General features: G+C 38.2%; 1 protein-coding gene across 1 annotated transcript in view; it reads left to right on the top strand.

Moving 5' to 3' along the window:
- The first annotated feature begins 3,067 nt into the window (after positions 1–3,067).
- Positions 3,068–18,937, top strand: part of LOC121327431 (vigilin-like) — a 28,740-nt gene continuing 12,870 nt past the window's right edge. The window contains 16 exon segments of the mRNA XM_041271502.1: positions 3,068–3,153; positions 6,235–6,258; positions 6,685–6,756; positions 7,702–7,815; positions 8,332–8,492; positions 9,086–9,301; positions 9,488–9,694; positions 10,011–10,226; positions 10,470–10,676; positions 11,191–11,298; positions 11,607–11,711; positions 12,330–12,408; positions 12,702–12,841; positions 13,142–13,246; positions 14,542–14,655; positions 14,790–14,876. Coding sequence (XP_041127436.1) covers positions 7,740–7,815; positions 8,332–8,492; positions 9,086–9,301; positions 9,488–9,694; positions 10,011–10,226; positions 10,470–10,676; positions 11,191–11,298; positions 11,607–11,711; positions 12,330–12,408; positions 12,702–12,841; positions 13,142–13,246; positions 14,542–14,655; positions 14,790–14,876 — 1,821 coding nt within the window. The 5' untranslated portion in view covers positions 3,068–3,153; positions 6,235–6,258; positions 6,685–6,756; positions 7,702–7,739.

Raw genomic sequence — 18,937 nt, 5'->3', positions numbered from 1 at the left:
TTATAGCATGAATGTATTTTAAAAAGTGTGGTTGTTTGGAATACAATACACGTGTTGCACGTATTTTATTTTTTATGTTTTTGTACTGTAAATATTGCTGAACCCAAATCTTAAATAGAACTTTCAAAACAAATAACCGGGAACCTTTCGTCAAAAACAAGTTGTATTACATGTCATCAGGGTTACAACACACCCGAAAAACAAGAACGATTTGTTTCATAAAGTATATCAATCAATCAATTTTTATTTTATATGATAAAGTATACATGATATACAGTAAAAATAAATAAATAAAAAGCATAATGCATTAAATACAGTGGGAAAGTACATAATACATGAAATAGTTCACTAAATACAGTGGAAAGTGTATAATGATAGTAACATAGTTACGTGAAATAGTAGCAGCAGATAATAGCAGATATGAGGCTTAAAGAGCATGGAAAGCAAGAGAGGACAGAGGGGTCTTGACAGTTGAAAAGCAAAGCATATTTTACTTTTGCAAAACCTGATGATTGAATTAAGGCCCAGCGCGCTGGGTGAGAAATAGGCGATTAGAAAATAAGGTGTATTACTACATCATAACCAGTATCTGTGACAATTTCTTTGAAATGCAAGGAGTAATTTTCAGATATCTATGGATATCACAAGATCTCCTGTTTGTCATGTGAGTCCAAAAGAATCTTTCTGCTCCCAGATTATTTTGACCATATTGCCTTTGTTATGTTATTTGAGAGGATTATAGGGTTGTGCAGTATAGCCTGTTCACAAGTAAATGGATAAAAAAAAAAAAAAAAAAACCCACTTAAGCTCAGATATCAGACCTAGCTGTATACAGAGACTGAGCACTTTATGCTATATGTTCTTTTTAATTTTCATTTATTTTTCCAGTTACTGATGTTGTCAAAAGCAATCATGTTAGTAAAAATAACATGTAACAGTAACTGCTCAGAACACTCTAGAACTTCATTAATTACTTTCACAACAGAAGATTAATGTTATTTTCTTTACAACCTCAAGAACTAGACAAATAAACCAAGAAACTAAATTGAGGTCAAGGTATCTCACATAAATTTAATCTCACAAATAAAATAACTCAATAAGCCCATCAAGGTATTTAAAGTTTTTATAAATATTTTTGATAACATTTACCCTTTCAGTGATGTTTTCAGTGTTGCATGCATCCTGTAATGTCCCTTTATAAATGTAAATAATTACATGTATTGATCAATGTAGAAATAAATCAATTCAACAGACTGTGACCTTTCACTTTTGGAAACCAGCTGAAATACTACCACAAATACTTATAGTTCTGTAGTGCACACATCACGCAGTCCCAATTAACATTGCATGAGTTTTTGCAGATCAGTTGAAGTGTTCCCTGTTTGTGAAGAGAAATTGAATAAAAACAAGTTCATTAAAAAAATAGTGCAATGCTGCCATCGTGTGTTGAGTCTACAATTTTATGTTCAATGGTCAAAAGACAAATGGCCATGCTTGGGCTTGGAGTCTAAACAGCAAGTTGTCAATTGCTCTTGGTAAACTGGTCAAGTATTTCCCATAGCAGTGACTGGAGCAAGCTAGCACACTTAGGATTGATAACTACAAACTGCACTTGTATCACTTAATGTATGCCAAGTATTTTGCCTTGTCTGAATTCCTATTAGATTATAACTGGATTGTCTATTTGGACTCCTGTTTCAACATAATCCTAAAATGTCTTTTGAATTTCAACAATTTTGGGAGGAGGATAATGTCCCTGTCTACAGAACCAGAGAGCACGGGTGTTGGTTTTTCACACTCCTCTGGCCCAATTATCACTCCAGGATCCAGCCCAAAGTATGATTGGTGGAATTTGAGTACATTTACAAATTGGGATTAATTTCCAATGTATAAATGTGCTTTGTTGTGGAAGTAAATATGCAAATGTGATTTTCCTTTTTTTAAATTTCAGAATTGAAGGGATTTATAGGGTAGTATTTCTGTGCTCTTGACTGTGTTATGCAGTAAGTGACTGTATTCCTAATGCCAGCCTGTGTTCAACCCTATAGAACTCATTGTGGTGTTTTCTACAGTTGACGGTTTCTCTGCACACAAAGCATTATGGTCATGTAAATAACCCATGAGATAAATGAGTAGCCCTGGTATACCTCTCGTTAGTTCTGTAAAATACTTTTTTCATTATTGTTATTTTTTTCCACAAGCAAAGCATTGTCAATACTGCAAGTATGGCCCAAGGCTTAAGAATTGGTATATGATGTTATCTAAACATAACTGAATCATTCATAGTGTCACCAGTAAATACGGTACATTTGTCTTAAAAGAAAACAAACTAGAAATGGAAGTTTTTGTGACCAAAAACAAAACATCCCCAGGGGCATAATGAAAAGGGAAAGGCGTAGCTGATCAAATGGTTTGTAAACATGGTCTCAGTCAAAGATATGGCAAAACAATGTAAAACTAAAGTTTTTTTTTTTTTTTAAATGGACGCCGGTAACGGGACTTGACATAATGAGTCAGATGTGTAAAATAAAGACATTTACTTATTTTATCTTCAACAACTTAACAACAACAATACCCACCCCTTTACTCTGTATGAATCATTCTGGGTGATTATAAGTGATTTATTGACCTTATTAACATTAATTAACACAAAAATAAAGAGGCAAGACGTCTGCAAAATATCTGTTTTAAAATTTTATTATATTTATTAGAGGACATTGACAGCGCACCTTGTGAAGACTTTGACAGCGCACCTCGAATTGAGATATATATTATATATATTATAATATATATAATATATATATATATATATATATATATATATAGATGTTAACATATGTGATCAAAACAGCTTTGCAAAAGCCTCTCTGGTCTGTAGAATGCTTGTCACTAGGACCCACATCCGGTATCAAATCAAACCATGTGTTTGCGTTTCCCACTATATCTTCCTGTAAGAGTTAGGTGTATGTGTTTAATGTGTACTTTCTTTAAAGATACATGTAAGCAATTTACCAACGCAAAGGCTCTGACGTGTCTCTGCGTGATTGGAGGCCTAGTTCCTGTATAAATCAGGCAGACTCCACGGCCACCCTCTTACAATTGGAGTTTCAAAGCTTCTCCGCCGGAGAGGTCTGACAGGAACACCAACACAAAGTAAGTCAGAAATATTTACACAATATTATCCAGGGGGAGTAAATGTCTACCATAAATGTTCAATGTCACTATCAGAGATTGTGAAAAGCGATGGGAAGATGTTTGTAAATGTGTTTTTTATTTATTTTTTAGAGGCCTTTTTTTTTTTTTTTTTTTTTTTCTCAGTAAAATGTCCATGTCGACTCCATGTCAATTTCTCCAGACTGTACAGCCAGCCATCTGCCCTACTGCTTACGTGGACTTTGTTGGGTGCTACTTGTAATTAACTTTGCTCTTTCTGAAGAAAAAAAAAAAAAAAATTATTTACAGTTTTGATCCGGGGTGATTTTAGTCGATGGCTATCGTTTAAAATTTGATAAGGTCATGTTTTAATGTCTTTTAAAATTGGTAAGTAGTTTCCTAATGTAATGGAGTCTCATCTCAATAGATCGCTACGTGTCACCACTGCGCATGTGGAAATATAAAGTTTAGTTAACCTTTTCATAAGTTACCCAAATTGATTGTTTGTTTATATTTTTAAAAGCTTTCATCAAGTGTTTGATTCTAACTGCGAATGTTTTTGGTTTGTTCAGTTTTCTTCAGTGCAAGAGTATTATTAATTGTAGTCGTATTAGTATTGGCTGATTTCTTACCCAACCAAATTTAAATTGAGAACAAGTTCAAAAATACTAAATTTTTATATTGCATGAATTGGCTTTTAATGACTGGTAATGCTGTATTCGATTTTGTGAACTGCTAGAGTACGGTGTGGTTGGGGGATCAAATGGCGTCATTTAGATGGAATTCCAATTTTTACATGGAATTTGATCAAATTCAAATGTAAATGAAGACATCCATGACTAAGCTTAGGATACTGTAACATTTTGTGCTGAGTGTATATCGGCTGCTGTCCCGTGCGAAGTTTAAGTTATTAGAACGCCGTAGACGTGCTGAGCTGGCAGTCTGCATATTTAATGGGGCCAGAGGATTATTAAAAAAAAAAAAATTGGCTGGTTTACTTGATCTCTCCCGGAAATGCATTCAGAATATCGATAACTATCCATCTCAACTTGGTTTGACGTTCCTTTCGTATAATCGTCGTTTTTTGGGTCATTTACTTTCACCTTTAACTGACGTGTAGGCTACGAAATATCTTCAATGTACTTTTGTCTAGCAAACCCTTCGAAACGTGGATTAAAACTAATTTGTTGAAATTGGCGAATTATGAATGAGACGATTGTTTTGCGAAAGCTGACATTACTGTACACTTATGATTTAAACAAAAAAAATGTCTGTTTTGGTACAGCATTTGTAGACAAGGTTGATTTAAACATTTCTCCTTAAGCATAGTAATTTCGAGGGACACCCATATACTCAGCGGGCCATAACTCTGACTTGGTCAAAGTTTTGTCGGCTGGGCTCATGTAGATGTTCGAGTTGTTTAAAAACATCAAGTCTTAAAGCTCTAACTTTCTCTTAGCTTTTGTGGTGGCTGACGAACCTTCAGCCACCAACTTCCCTTACCTAACCCCGTTTCACTAAAGCAGGATGAACTGGATAACGAATTGCTGCTATTTACGACACAAAGTTTAGGTTTAGAAAAGACACTTTTCTAACTTGCTGCTTGCTAGTTTTGTTGCACTATTTTAATTTCACAATAAAAAGTCTGTAATCCTCCTGTAGTTTAAAGTTGTATATTCGCATGCACGTAATAGGTTTCTAAAACTCTTGTTGGTATGTTCGCATGCCACGAATACATATAGAACCCATGTCTCGTTTTTTCCACATTTAATAGTAAAACGTATGGTGGCTTGTACATTGTAGTTAAGGCTACCCCAGATGTACAAAGTAGTATTTAAAACAAAGGGTCAATTTTATTCATAGTTTACTCCACTAAAACGAATTAACTCCAGGACAAGAAAATCTCATAGCTAAACTGGATTCAGTTGAAGTGTACTAATCACAAGATCCAGTTTAGTTGAAGTTGTATAAAACGATCAGTAACAGTTCTTTTAAGAAACTAAGTCCATGTAAACAAGCACCCTGTTGTATGGAAAAACAGGCTATTGTACTGTTTCAAGAAGCATTTATTATGGATAGAAGTGCACCTATTAGACTAGGTTATTTCCCCCACTGATTATACAGTTTTATATAGTTAGTTCTATTTTAAAATCTACATGACTAGTGTGTGTGTACTTCTGCAGTTTACTTTTTAAATTAATTCCTATATACTCTGCATATTTGGTCTAAGGTTTAGAACATAGAAAATACATGTTAGGTTTGTGGTAAGGCTGCTGTAATCTAGCCCAGTATAATTGCTTAGTGAAAGCACCGGTATGCAGGGAGCACAGAGGTATGCCAATTACACAGTAAACATTTTTTAGGGTTGAATTGTTGTAGAATATTCAAGTCTGATGTGATACAACCAGAAGGAACGTCGTTTTTGTGTGTTACTCTACTAAACCCATATTGAGAATGGGAGCTATACAGAGCAAGCAGACTAACAAGGTAACCTCATAGGACTAGCTTAACCCACTTAGTGTGGAACTTTGTACCAAGGCTCTGGTTTAGTACCCTGCAATTAGTACTAACCTTCATCTGGTTTAACTGCTGTTCCTGATACGATCAAATTGATACGCTGCAAATTACCCAAAGAGGTGATATACTGTTTCATGTTACTGATGACTCTAATATTGTACTTGAGCCATGGAAGTGTAATGTGTGACTTGTCTGGGTACCTGGTAAAGGATGCATTGATGGTTCTACACTCCAGTTTCAGTTACTCTTGTTAAATTCATTTTAGTAGTTTTATTACTGGAACTGCAGTTAAATAGTTTCTCTTCCAGCTAAGAACAAATCAAGGTATAATGTGAAACTGGATACCAGTGTTATCCATAGCTGTGCTGGTGGGGTGGCGATTTCATGTGTGCACAAAAGCATTACTTAAAGCTAGCGAATAACATGAATGTAGTACATTTAATGACGGATGCAGTGCAAATCAAATGTATGCCTTAAATGTTTGAGAATGCAAGAACCATCTCCATCATCCCTTATTTTGTAACCTAGAATTCAGTAATTCAAACCTTTTTTCTGCTCTTTCAGTTGTTGCTGTACCAGTGTAAAAGGGTGAGTATTTAATTCAGTGAACTTAAACCCTTGTACGTATTGATTTTATTATGTATCAATTGTCCACCCCTTCTGTTCACCCACGCTTTGCTATAACTTCACGTTATTTACTCTCCAACTTTATGACCCTTCTGGAATTATGGTAATGAAGGTATTTTCATTACCACTCGCAAAACCATTTGATTCAGGTAAACTTTAAATTGTAAATTAAAACTATATATAAGAAAGTATGCATACAGGGCGTAGTGTTAAACAACTGACAATTTGTAATATGCCACCTTGAAGGAATACTGGCACAAAGGAAATTAAATTGTATGATTTCTTCAGTGTTATGTAATTACATGTTGGTACCTGGTTCTGTATTTACAGTGGCATTTCGCAGGTGTCCAATATTTCTAATCCAACCATCGCTATTCTGTGTTGTAGGCAAAAGCTGGCAGGCTGACACAAGCGGAAAGCTTATCAGGACGGATTATCTGGTAACTGACCATTTAGCTGGTAAGAAATGTAACTTCTGAAATGCTAATTTTAAAAGCAGTTTACCATCAAAACTTTGTTTTGGACAGCATTTTGTTTGCGTTCCCATCCAGTAAACCCATAATCTGGTGACCTTGTATTCACTGGAAGTAACCGGTCATGAGGATGCATTATCATTGCTCATATTGGCTGAGAACCATTGATAAGCCTAATTTAATGCTGCCAATGTCAGCCTGGTTAGAGCAGAGCATTTCTGATTGAGGCAGAGCTGGTGCAGAGGCCCAGTGAGGGAGCCTGGTTTGCCTGCCCTCTGTGTGCTGAGGCTGGCCCTCTGCAGAGCAGCTGCACAAGGTATTGGGGTTAGCAGGGAAATCCTCTTAGCTTTCCAAGGCATTTAACCTGCTGAGGTTCTTTAGAATCCAGCACTTTATTTTCATACCCTGTCGCTCTCATCAGTAACATGTATATTAATTTCACTTAATTTTAATGTACTTTTCAGATTTATCCTGCTGTAGTAACTTTACCTGTTAAACTGCATACTATTCTGCCCTGATAAATCAAGAAGTGCATCTTTAATGTGTTGGATTTTTTTTCTTGTGTGTTTTATGAGAAATTACATGTTAGACTTCTCTCCCTCTATTAAATAGGGGTAGTAGTGACTAGTGAACTGGACAGAAGTGATTCAGGCTCATACTGGTAGTCGACTAAACGCACCCTTCAATTGCAAAGCAGCAACTTAGTAATGTTTTTAGAGTATACTTGGCAGTATGATATGGTTAGCAATGTCAGGACTTTGAATTCAGTTACAAACCATTTGATTTACAGTTGCAAGTCTCATTTAAATTAAACCCTGGGGATGTATTTTGTGTGTGATGTTGTTTTCTCCCCCCCCCCATCTATTGATGCTTTATATCAATAGATAATGGTTCAGTCTGTATTCTGATGCATTGTGTGTCTTCCTCTTAGTGGCACACCCGGACTCCGTGTGAAGTGGGATTTCGACCATGAGCTCTGTCGCCGTACTTACGCAGGAGAGCTTCAATGAGCATCGCAGTGGCCTCCTGCCAGAGCAGCTTGGAGGTAGGTGCTCCCCCTCCACTGCTATTTACCGTATCCTTATTCATATCTGTCCCTGCTGTTACAAGCCTGTGTCCACAGTGGGTGGATCCCCCATGAGATTAATCTGACTGGGCCCAGATTCAACTGTTCTACGTCCTTTGGTCGTCTACTCTACACCATTGCAGATTCGAGAACAACTCTTACTGACATTTGCATTCCCAGGAAATATCTATGGATTAATGCTGCTTTTTAGCTTTGTTTAGGTGAATTAGATTGCTTTTGTCAACCAATAGAAGTGTTGGCACTTCTCTCCAGTGGTCACATTTGGTTATTGTGATAAGGGAATTTCACATTTGGGAATATCATATTTGGGAAAATACACAATGCCACCTTAGATCAGAGAATAGTCTGCACAGACTACTGTTTGAACACTTGTCATGCAAGCCTCAAAGATCTTCTACCTAGAACTAAGCTAATGTGTCGGAATCTGCAAGGCTCACCCAGTGTGATATTTGTGCATGCTTGGTTGTATTTCAGCTAAGGACATGCAGCCTGGCTCTGAGGATGAAGGGACCCTTCCTACCTACAGAGAGGCCTTTCCACCTCTCCCCGAGAAAGCTGCCTCTCCTGATGGCACCCAGGAACCTGCCAATGCCTGGACTAAGATTCGACCAATTAAGTCGTCCATGATTACCCAGGTAAAGTAGGGAGAATTCTGTGGGGGATTGCACCAGAAGTGTGTCCATTAAGTTCCTCATCCCTGTTGGTTGGTTGAGGTTCATTGCAAAACCTGGTAACATTAGGACCACAAGTCTAACAACCAATGTGATGCAGAGACTTCACTACTTCAGAATCTGAGTCAGACAATACTCCAAGCTGTCCAGATTCAGAACGTGAAATGGACAATTATAGGTTGTACAGCTTATGAATTGGGAACTTGGAACAGTGTTGGGTTGAACCAGAGGTGAAAGTAATTTTGCAGGTACTGTAATTGTTTTGTCCATTTTGGCTTAAATTTTGGTGTTTGACCAAACTTCTCAAACCTTTCGTTTCTCCTACTGCCCATGTAATTAGGGTTACCAGATGGGATGCAGTAATAGTTTAAAAATTAAACATTGGGTGTATTTATTGCAGACGACAAGTAATAATTTTCTATACTCTTCTCAAAACCATGTTAAATGTGTGAAAATCCAGATTAAAAAAAAAAAAAAAAAAAAAAACTACTAGGTGACTGGGACTTGACCCAGTAATGAAGGGTTTTACTGATTGCTTTTCTTTCCTGACTCTGCAGGTGTTCCATGTGCCCCTGGAAGAGCGCAAATACAAGGACATGAACCAGTTTGGGGAAGGTGACCAGGCTAAGATCTGTGTGGACATTATGTACAAGACTGGGGCCCATCTGGAGCTTTCCATGGCCAAGGACCAGGGTCTCTCCATCATGGTCTCTGGGAAGCTGGAAGAGGTCATGAGGGCTAGGAAGGAGATTGTTTCCCGACTCCAGACTCAGGTGAGCATTTATTTATTCATCTCTGCTACTTGTTAAACATTTACTATCAGTTGAGTAGCACTTTATATTTTATTTTAGTGTTGTGAACCCATATAATGTGTTTCAATTGGTTTAATTTTGTAACTTTTTAATAATTTCATTTTAGAAATTAACACCAATAGTTATCCCTCTCCTTTGGACCTGTAGGCCTCTGCGACTGTGGCTATCCCAAAAGAACACCATCGCTTTGTGATTGGTAAGAATGGCGAGAAGCTGCAGGAACTGGAGCTGAAGACTGCCACAAAGATCCAGATCCCGCGGCCTGACGACATCAGCAACCAGATCAAGATATCTGGCACCAAGGAGGGCATTGAGAAGGCCAAGCATGAGATTCTCCTAATCTCTGCTGAGCAGGTAACGAGCAGACCAGTTTAATCCTGTGGCCGGTTGCTGAAGGTTTCAAGGGGTGCTTGAACCTTGATGTTGCATTCTGCCCAGTATGATAGAAATTTGGTAGTGTAGCTGGCTTAACTTGGTTTGTGATTGCTGGAACCATGTGTACCCAGATGTATTAAAATTTGTGTTCTTGCTTTTCATCCTGCAAGCTATGTGTCTGCCATATCTTGTAGACCAAGTTTTCAGAACTTCTGAATGTCTTTCTTGGTGACTGGGAAGGTGGTGGGCTTGCAAATGATTTCTCCATTTGAACTGAAAGATTGTGTATTTGCAGGACAAGCGTGCAGTGGAGCGTGTAACTGTAGAGAAGGTCTACCATCCCTTCATTACTGGGCCATTCAACAAGGTTGTGAGTGACATGATGCAGGAGACTGGAGCCAGGATCAACATTCCACCACCCAGTGTCAACAAGACTGAGATAGTCATCACCGGGGAGAAAGAGCAGGTGGCCCAGGCTGTGATTCTCATAAAGAAGATCTATGAGGAGAAGGTAACTGGCAGGGGGAGTGGAGAATAGTCATTTTGTTTAATCTGTGGTTGACTGGTAACAGTTGTTTTGGGGTTAAAGTAGGGCAATTAGAGGAAACATCCCCCTTGTGCCAATTCTGGTTAATGTTTACATGCAGCAAACCCAAAGCATATTAATTTTGCCACAGACTTGTGGCAGTGCTCTGGAATGTAGATCTGTCATTAAAGCTGCTATTATGCTCACGCATGTTCTTCCCCTTTGCAGAAGAAGAATGTGACCACTATTGCAGTGGAGGTAAAGAAGTCTCAGCACAAGTATGTGATTGGACCCAAGGGGAACTCCCTGCATGAAATCCTGGAGAAGACTGGTGTCTCGGTTGAGATCCCACCCACTGACAGCAGCTCTGAAACTGTCATCTTGCGAGGAGAGCCGGACCGTCTTGGACAGGCTCTGACGGAGGTCTACGCTAAGGTAGGAGGCTTTGCAGGGTCTACAACAATAAACTGGCCATATGTCTTATTTAAACATTTAAATTTAAAATTGGGTAGTTGACCATTTACTGACAAGGGAAGTCAGTAAATGCCACAGTAAGACTGAGACTAGGCCTTTTGGGCCATTAGTGTCTGATTCCTGTAACTGGTTGATCTTAACTTTGGCAAGCTAGGTCTTAAATGATCCCAATAATTTGGCTTCAACATGGCTACAGTGAAGTTGTGTCAAAGCTCCCAATCTACCAGGAATGGACTGACTTATTGTTGTATGCACTTATTCCTCTAACTAAACTATTTTAACATTTAATTGTCCTACTGCTGTCCCAGGATTCAAATGAGGATTACGTTGAAGTTAATACTTTTCCAGAAAAATTGCTTGCTCAAGCTTTTTGTACTTTAATCCAAATGTATAACTTTAGTTTGAGAAGGGACCTAGTCTGTTATAGCTTTCTCATTTCACTTTGAGAAGGGACATTGTCGTGCATATTTTTTAGGCGAACAGCTACACTGTGGCCTCTGTCTCTGCTCCATCCTGGCTGCACCGCTTCATCATTGGCAAGAAGGGGCAGAATCTTGCCAAGATCACACAGCAGATGCCAAAGGTAAGTTTTATTTTTATAGAAAAGGAGACCTTTGAGTGGGCTTGACCAAAAGGCACCATAATGATTTGTACTTTCGTAACTGCTCTGGTCTGTATTATGATATTCTGTAATGTGATTTTATAATGTGCTACTTTTGCAACAATTTTATAAGTCTCCCTGAAATAAGGGCGTCCGCAAAAAAAAAAAATCTACATCCGGTTACCTGTAGGCATTTAATGTTGCATTCAGTTTTGGAACACTTCTTGAAATGGAAGTGTTTTGATAGTACTTGCTCCAATGGTTTCCTCCACCCTCCCCTCTTTTGCCAGGTTCACATTGAATTCACAGAGGGTGAGGATAAGATCACCCTGGAGGGCCCAACCAAGGACATGCAGCAAGTCCAGAGTCAGTTGGAAGCAATCGTGGTTGACCTGGTGAGTGAGTCTTCACATCCCTTCTGACTATTTGGTGGCACATAGTGGTGCTTAACTGTTTCTAGTGTGCAAACTGTCTGTGGGTCTGGTATGGCACCAAAGGCATAGCAGGAATGAGCAAAACCCTTAACCAGATTTAATGCATAAAGTACACTTTAGTGAAAAAAATAATGAAATGGAGGTTTGGGTTTATTCTGTGTACTGGTTATTTCTTTAAATGATGGAAATTGTAGCTATGTGGAAAGCAATCATGATGGAATACTAACATGTTTTGGAAATTCTATTGCTCTTATATATGCCCACAGGGACAATTAATATCAGTTAATTTTCAAATGTGTTCTTATTGCTGTATAATCCAATACTATTGACCTTGGATTTAGTGGAAATCCACCCTCGCTGCCACTCCCCCCCCCCCCCCCCCCCCCCCCCCCCCCCCCCCCCCCCAAAACCTTTTGTATGTAGTATGGTTGGGTTTGTTGTGACTTGCGTGTTTTGTTTTTCTCCAATAAGGACCTTTTTTAATTAAGACCTATAAGAACACGACAGTGTTTCTAGTCAGGAGGGTAGTGATGTGAATTGAAGCCTGTCTTCTCACTTTCCACCCTCTTCCTTGTTCAGGTGAGCCGCATGGACTACACTGAAATCACTGTGGATCCAAAGTTCCATCGTCATCTTATTGGGAAGGGTGGAGCAAACAGTAAGTCCACCCTCTAGTGGAGCTGGAGATTTATTGTATTAAGGTTATTTAATCTTTTCAGTTCTGGTGGCACCTCAAGGTTCCGCTTTATCTTAGTGCTGTATGTTTATGTGACTTGTGATGGTATGTTGGAACCTTGTGGGACTCCTAACTGTTGTGTAATAAAGGAGTTTTATTCTTCAGTTTCCCATTTGGGACTGAAAGGTTTATACAAACAGATGCTAACTCTTCAAACTCCTTTTGGATTGTCCCAGTTGTACTCTTGCTCAAATTCCTTTTTTTTTTCTCCCTAGTCAACCGGATCAAGGATCAGTACAAGGTGTCTGTTCGTATTCCTCCGGACAATGAGAAGAGCAACCTGATCCGGATTGAGGGCGACCCCCAAGGTGTGATCGAAGCCAAGAAGGAGCTGCTGGAGCTGGCATCCCGCATGGTGAGTTTCCTGTCCTCTGTCTCCTACTGTGGTGCACAAGTACAAGCCTTGAGGGCTCTGCTTGTTCTAGGGTAGAATTTATACTGTGGTCTCAATAGTTACAAATTAATCCTGGACAACTGCTAAAACAAATTGCCTTTTGAGGCTGCTGTATCTGCTGCAGTGGTTGTATCTGGGGACATCGTAGTTCTCAATTGTTGGCATGTGCATCAAAGTTATGAGTATTGTGAATAGTGGTGTGTTTTTTTTATACAATAAAAAGTTGGCTTTGAGCATAACTGATCTGTTTTAATTGTGCAGGAGAACGAGCGTACAAAGGACATGATTATTGAACACCGTTTGCATCGAACCATCATTGGCCAGAAAGGGGAGAAAATCAAGGAAGTCCGTGATAAATTCCCGGAGGTAGGTTGTTGGTGATTAGCTTGTATGTCAAACTTGCATTTGCATGCGAGTGCAGGGAATGGGGATCTACACTTTCCTTTTACTGATATGCTATCCACCATGTGTTGGTAGATTTATTAAAACCTGCAGTGCAGTATACTGAATGTATACTGCTTGACATTCAGGTGTGCTTTTGATATCCTTCCTAGTAAAGATGTACAGTGAGCTGTGGTCTGGGATTATTAAGCCAGTGTAACACAAGGCAACTTTCTTGGCAACTGTTGCATCAAGAGTTGTTGGCAACCAAGTTGCTTCAACTTCTATAACACCAGGCAACTTCCAGTGGCAACTTTCAGGAAACAAATACATTTTTATAGAATGGTAATGTATCATAATGTGGCTGCATAACCAGTTTGGAGTCATGCACTTACAAGAATAAAATGCTTGTATGTGAGGCTGTATATTTACTTGGTTAAGTAGTTGTTTACAATAACTTAATTTGGGGAGCTTATAGCAATGAATTCAAAATTTAAGCTGTACACTTTAATTCATACGTATGTACATAAATAGACCTATAAAGCAAACTATTTGGTTTGCCCAAATGTTCAGACAATTCCTTCAGGGATTGTCTTTTTTTTTTTATCCCGTTTTGAAATGTTCTTCATTCAAAAGATCCCATAAAAACCTGTGACCTGAAACAAGTGCATTACAAATGGAAATTACTGTATTATATATATATATATACAGTACTATGCAAAAGTTTTAGGCAGGTGTGAAAAGATGCTGTAAAGTAAGAATGCTTTCAAAAATAGACATGTTAATAGTTTATCAATTAACAAAATAAAGTGAGTGAACAGAAATCTGCATCAAATCAATATTTGGCGTGACCACCCTTTGCCTTCAAAACAGCATCAATTAAGCTATAACCAGTAACATGATTTAACATTAAATATATCCAATATGTATATAACTTTTAAAACAATTTGATCAATGCAATCTTAGTTTGTTCCCCACTAAAGTCTCTTTGGTAACCATGTTTATTTTTTTTCTCCTCAGTCTATGTAGAAGTCACGATGTAAATCTGGCTGATTGGTTGTTTCACCGAAGTTTTCAGAAACGTTGCAACAAAATCAAAATTATTATTTTTTAACAATCTGGAGGAAATTGCTTGACGAAGTTGCTGCAACAGTTGCTTAAGTTGCATTGTGTTACGTCGGCTTTAAGATTTGGTCATGATGACCTAAACATTTCAGTTGCCCTTTTTAAATGTAGGTCATGGTTTTAGATTTTGGCTTTTTTTTTCCCCTCCAAAAAAGGTAATCATCAATTTCCCTGACCCTACACAAAAAAGTGACGTTGTCCAATTTAGAGGACCCAGAACTGAAGTGGAGAAATGTACCAAATTCATGCAGAAGATGGTCACTGAAATGGTGAGTTAACAACATATCGCTTTACCTTGAATGCAGAATTTTATTTTTTGTCCAGGTTGTTTGTGTGAGCTTGGGCTGATGCAGCTACTATTGCTGTTAAACTAAACTTTTTTTTTTTTTCTCAACTATTTTAGATGGAGAACAGCTTTTCTGTTTCGGTTCCAATTTTCAAACAGTTCCACAAGAACATCATTGGAAAAGGAGGAGCCAACATTAAAAAGGTAGGAAGTGCAAGCACTTGAAGGGGGGGGGGGGGTCTTTCTGCTTTGCTCACGTGCAGGATATCCTGTTAACCCTATGCTGCTAGAGTGCTCTAATTTCAGGACTTGAAATCCTGATAGTGCAATCTCTCTTCCAGGTTGTCTCTTGGCAATAAGTCGGAGGACAATCGATTCTTTCTGACCCTTGTTATTGGTATGCATTGGGAACAAAAATAGACAGCTTTGATACGCATCACAAAAACATACACAGGAAATATGTCTACCAGAGCATATTTTGAAATGGAAGAGGAGGACAAGATTGTAAGCAGGCTTGTACTTGACAGGATGTACACCACACTAAATCACTTGTTTGCTTGCCTAGTGGTGGCCACATTTATTGTCACCCAATTTGTCTTTGATTACTGCTTTGACTGCCATAGTTACACTCCTGACTTCTAAGCTCTGAAGTTGGCCCCCCTACAAACAGCACAAACGTTGAATTATGTCCTTTGTGCTGCTATAGTTAAGATATTGTGTTTTTTTTGGGGAGTGACATCACTCTGTCTCCCTACAATGCCAGAATTGAACCAAACTTGTCTTTTTGTGCTGTTCAAACAAACATTTGTGGTATTATGGTTTCTGATACATTAACAATATTTTTTTAGGGGTGTGTCATCAGCCCCTTGAAATATATAAAAGTTGCACTGTAGTACTGTTGATTTCTATCATTAAATATCAAACTTCATACAAACAGTAACACGCTAAATTCAAAACAATACTTCAGTCTATTAAATGTGTAGTAAAATAAAATGTAGAGTAATAGAAACTGAAGTAAAATGAAGACCTCTGTGCTACCACAGCTCTAGGCAGGGACAGCATGAGCACAGTAGAATGTTAAAGGTGTGTTCACTTGAAAATTACAAAAAAACAATTATCTGTTGCAATTGTGGGGGAACTGATGAAACTCTTATGATTTAAAAAAACAAAAACAAATACTGCTACATCTGCACAGCCTACTTAGAAATTTGTCATACAACGATGACTCGCCTTGCTGCTCAAAGTAATAGTTTTTCAGCACTGGTCGGGGCTGTTCTGTGAAATGCGATTTCCCCCGGAATCCGCTCCTGCCTCTCCGCTTCAATTTCACTGGAAAACTGAGTGGCTTCCTTTTTGTTCATATATTCCAATGCTGTTTTACTGTACTGCTCTCGTCAGTTTATTAATGATTTGAAGTTTGTCTGTCTCCACAGAGACACTGCCCTAATAAACTCCATGTGCATAAAGAATAGGATTGCCACCTTTTCCACAGACCAAACCCAGAAATAAGTCAGCCTAGCTTTATCAAAACTTTAGTATACTGTAATAGTTTAACACAATACCACAAGATCTCTGTACAAATCAATCATGCAGTATACACAGTATTGTGCTCCCGATATTTCTAGTAATCAAACTTGCAAGAAAAATAGTAGCTATATCACAGTAGGTTAGAGGCTAATCTTGCCCGAGACAAGTAGCTGGTGATGAATAACACTGTAGCAAATCAATGCGATTTCTGAAGTGACTTTTTTTTTTAACTGAAAAGCTCATTTGTCACCCCTCCATAATAAATATTACTAAACATTTAGATGTTAACTATGGCACTATTGGTTGTGTGTCTGTAGAGAGACTAAATGAATCAATGGACTCAAATTTGGTTCAGGTTTTTCAATCATGGCTACTGAAATTTGCAATGTTTATACATACAGGCATGCATATATGTGGTTTAATTACTATTGTATAATGTAAATAACACATTTTACTGTAAAGGATATGCATTTAATCACACCCAGATCAATGTAATGTAAAGCGTTATTCAAATGCTGGGTGCACAGTAGACTGTACTAAACATGTTTACTTAATGAAATGTCTGCTAAAACAGTATCTAACTAGTTATAACATCTACAATGTTGTTGCAACAACTTGGAGAACAAAGAAGGCCTTCTAAAAATAAGTTACAATAGGCATTGTTATATGACCCTTCAATTAAGATATTAGTAATTGGAAAGGATTATTAACTGCAGTACACTAATGATAGGCATTTGCTAACTCTCAGTTTTAACTCTGGTTCATTAACATAACACATTGGAATGATCACCACATCATGCAGTAACTGTAAGGCAGTATAGCATGTGTGAAAACTTAAACAATAACGCTTTAAACTTAAAACTGGTTACTAGACTAGCAAGTACTGGCAAAAGTAACCTTTTATACGATGCAGAACTAATGTTAACATTGTTTAGGGACTTTGTGATACTGCACAGTGCATAGTAGTGTCTACATGTGTTGACAATAACAATCCAAAGCAAATTTTCACCATTGTTACAGATTTAATAAGTCTTACATAAACTCTTCTGGCTGCTACTTAATTAACACCTTGTAAAATAACTACAACTGCCAAAAAGTTTTACGGCTCCCAAGCCCTAGTAGCACTAAGCGTGTTTAGTTCTCAATATGCCAAGTTCCACAGAAGATGATTTTGAAAGTTTTTTTTTTTTTGCAAAAATGCATTGGGCGGCCATCTTGTTTAACACACAAATGCCATTTTTGAAAATAAGTTTTACCGACACAGGCACGATAGTTTTCAAATTTGGAGTTACTCAAGTGAACCATTTAACTGAAGCAGTTTTAAATATAAGAATGCAGCAGTGGCAGCCATATTGTTTCACGAAACATAACCATTTTAACATTTTTATTCCGCTGTCACCGGAACGATGCCTACCAAGTTTGGAGTCTGTTGGTCAGACGGTTTTTCAAATGAAAGCAGTCTGCTGTCAAGGGTGCATTTTGCTGAAATTTGCGGCAGCCATCTTACTATTGAATTGTATCACAGCAGCTTCAGCTTTATTTGGCTCGTGATATCTGCCAATTGTCAGATCAGTCACTTCAATGGTGCCAAAGAACATTTCTGGAAGTTTCAAGAAGAAATGAGTCACACGGTCATTTCGGTTTAAGTCAGTTGTATTTACACAGTATCAGGGTAGATGCTTGTGAAGTTTGGAGTTGGTCAAGTAAATAGTTTGTCAACTGACGCAGGTTTAACTTTCAGATGTAAACGTGTAACTGGCAGCCTTGTTTTTACAAAAAAAAAAATCACCATTTTCACATGCATCTCATTGTTACTGGGATGATAACTGCCAAGTTTGGAGTTTGTTGGTCAAACAGTTTTTAAAGAGCAGCAGTTTGTTCAGGGCTCGTTTCGGTAAGATTTGTGGCAGCCATTTTGACATTAATTTATCACAAACTTCTGCTTCGCAAACTTGATATGGGTTTGGATGCTGATGTATGCCAAGTGTCAGGTCAGTCGCTTCACCGGTTTCCAAGAAGATTTCGAAAGGTTTTATTAATGCGTTACGACGCCAATTGCAGGGATGCAGCAGCACAATTTTTTCCGCATCTGACAGCTAATGTATCCACGCTGTGGCCAAGCAAGTCAGAACCTGATCAGTCACAGCTTTGAAGCAGCAGTTTCTGGGGGGGTAGAAAAAAAAAAAAAGCCTTAATACTTCCCAGCCAAAGGCGTATGTTTTCATGACTCTGCGGAAAAATAATAATAAAAACCACAGTAGTAACAATAGGCTTCCCAGCCTTTGGCTTGGAAGCCTAATAAAACACAACTGCTTAACCTACAGGTACCACAGTAGCAGGTGCGGTTTATACAGCCTCAGTTTCTGATCGCATCATAAATTCCAAATTTCCTAAATCCATTGATGGAAATGTTTGGTCTGTTAATTTAAGCAAATTGGATTCATCGTTCACTTTCATATTCACTTTGACATCTGACACATTCTTTCACTTTTGTGCTGCATACCACCAGTCTGTCAGAGGGCAGGATCGCACACTATGCCACACTCTGATTGGTGGAAGTGACAATCAAATCCAAACTGCCAATTAAGACTCAAATTCCACTCCATAATAACAGCACAAATGAATGGTTTGGTTCAATTCCAGCATTGTAGGTGGGGCTGAGTGACATCACTTCTCCTAAATAAAGAATTGTTAGTGTCTTAAACTATAGCAGCACAAATGTTTGTTTCAATGGCAAA

This window comes from Polyodon spathula, chromosome 14 (assembly GCF_017654505.1).
Source record: "Polyodon spathula isolate WHYD16114869_AA chromosome 14, ASM1765450v1, whole genome shotgun sequence".
Classification (NCBI taxonomy): domain Eukaryota; kingdom Metazoa; phylum Chordata; class Actinopteri; order Acipenseriformes; family Polyodontidae; genus Polyodon; species Polyodon spathula.
The sequence above is the reverse complement of the archived record's forward strand: the minus strand, read 5'-3'. Positions and strand labels throughout refer to the sequence as shown.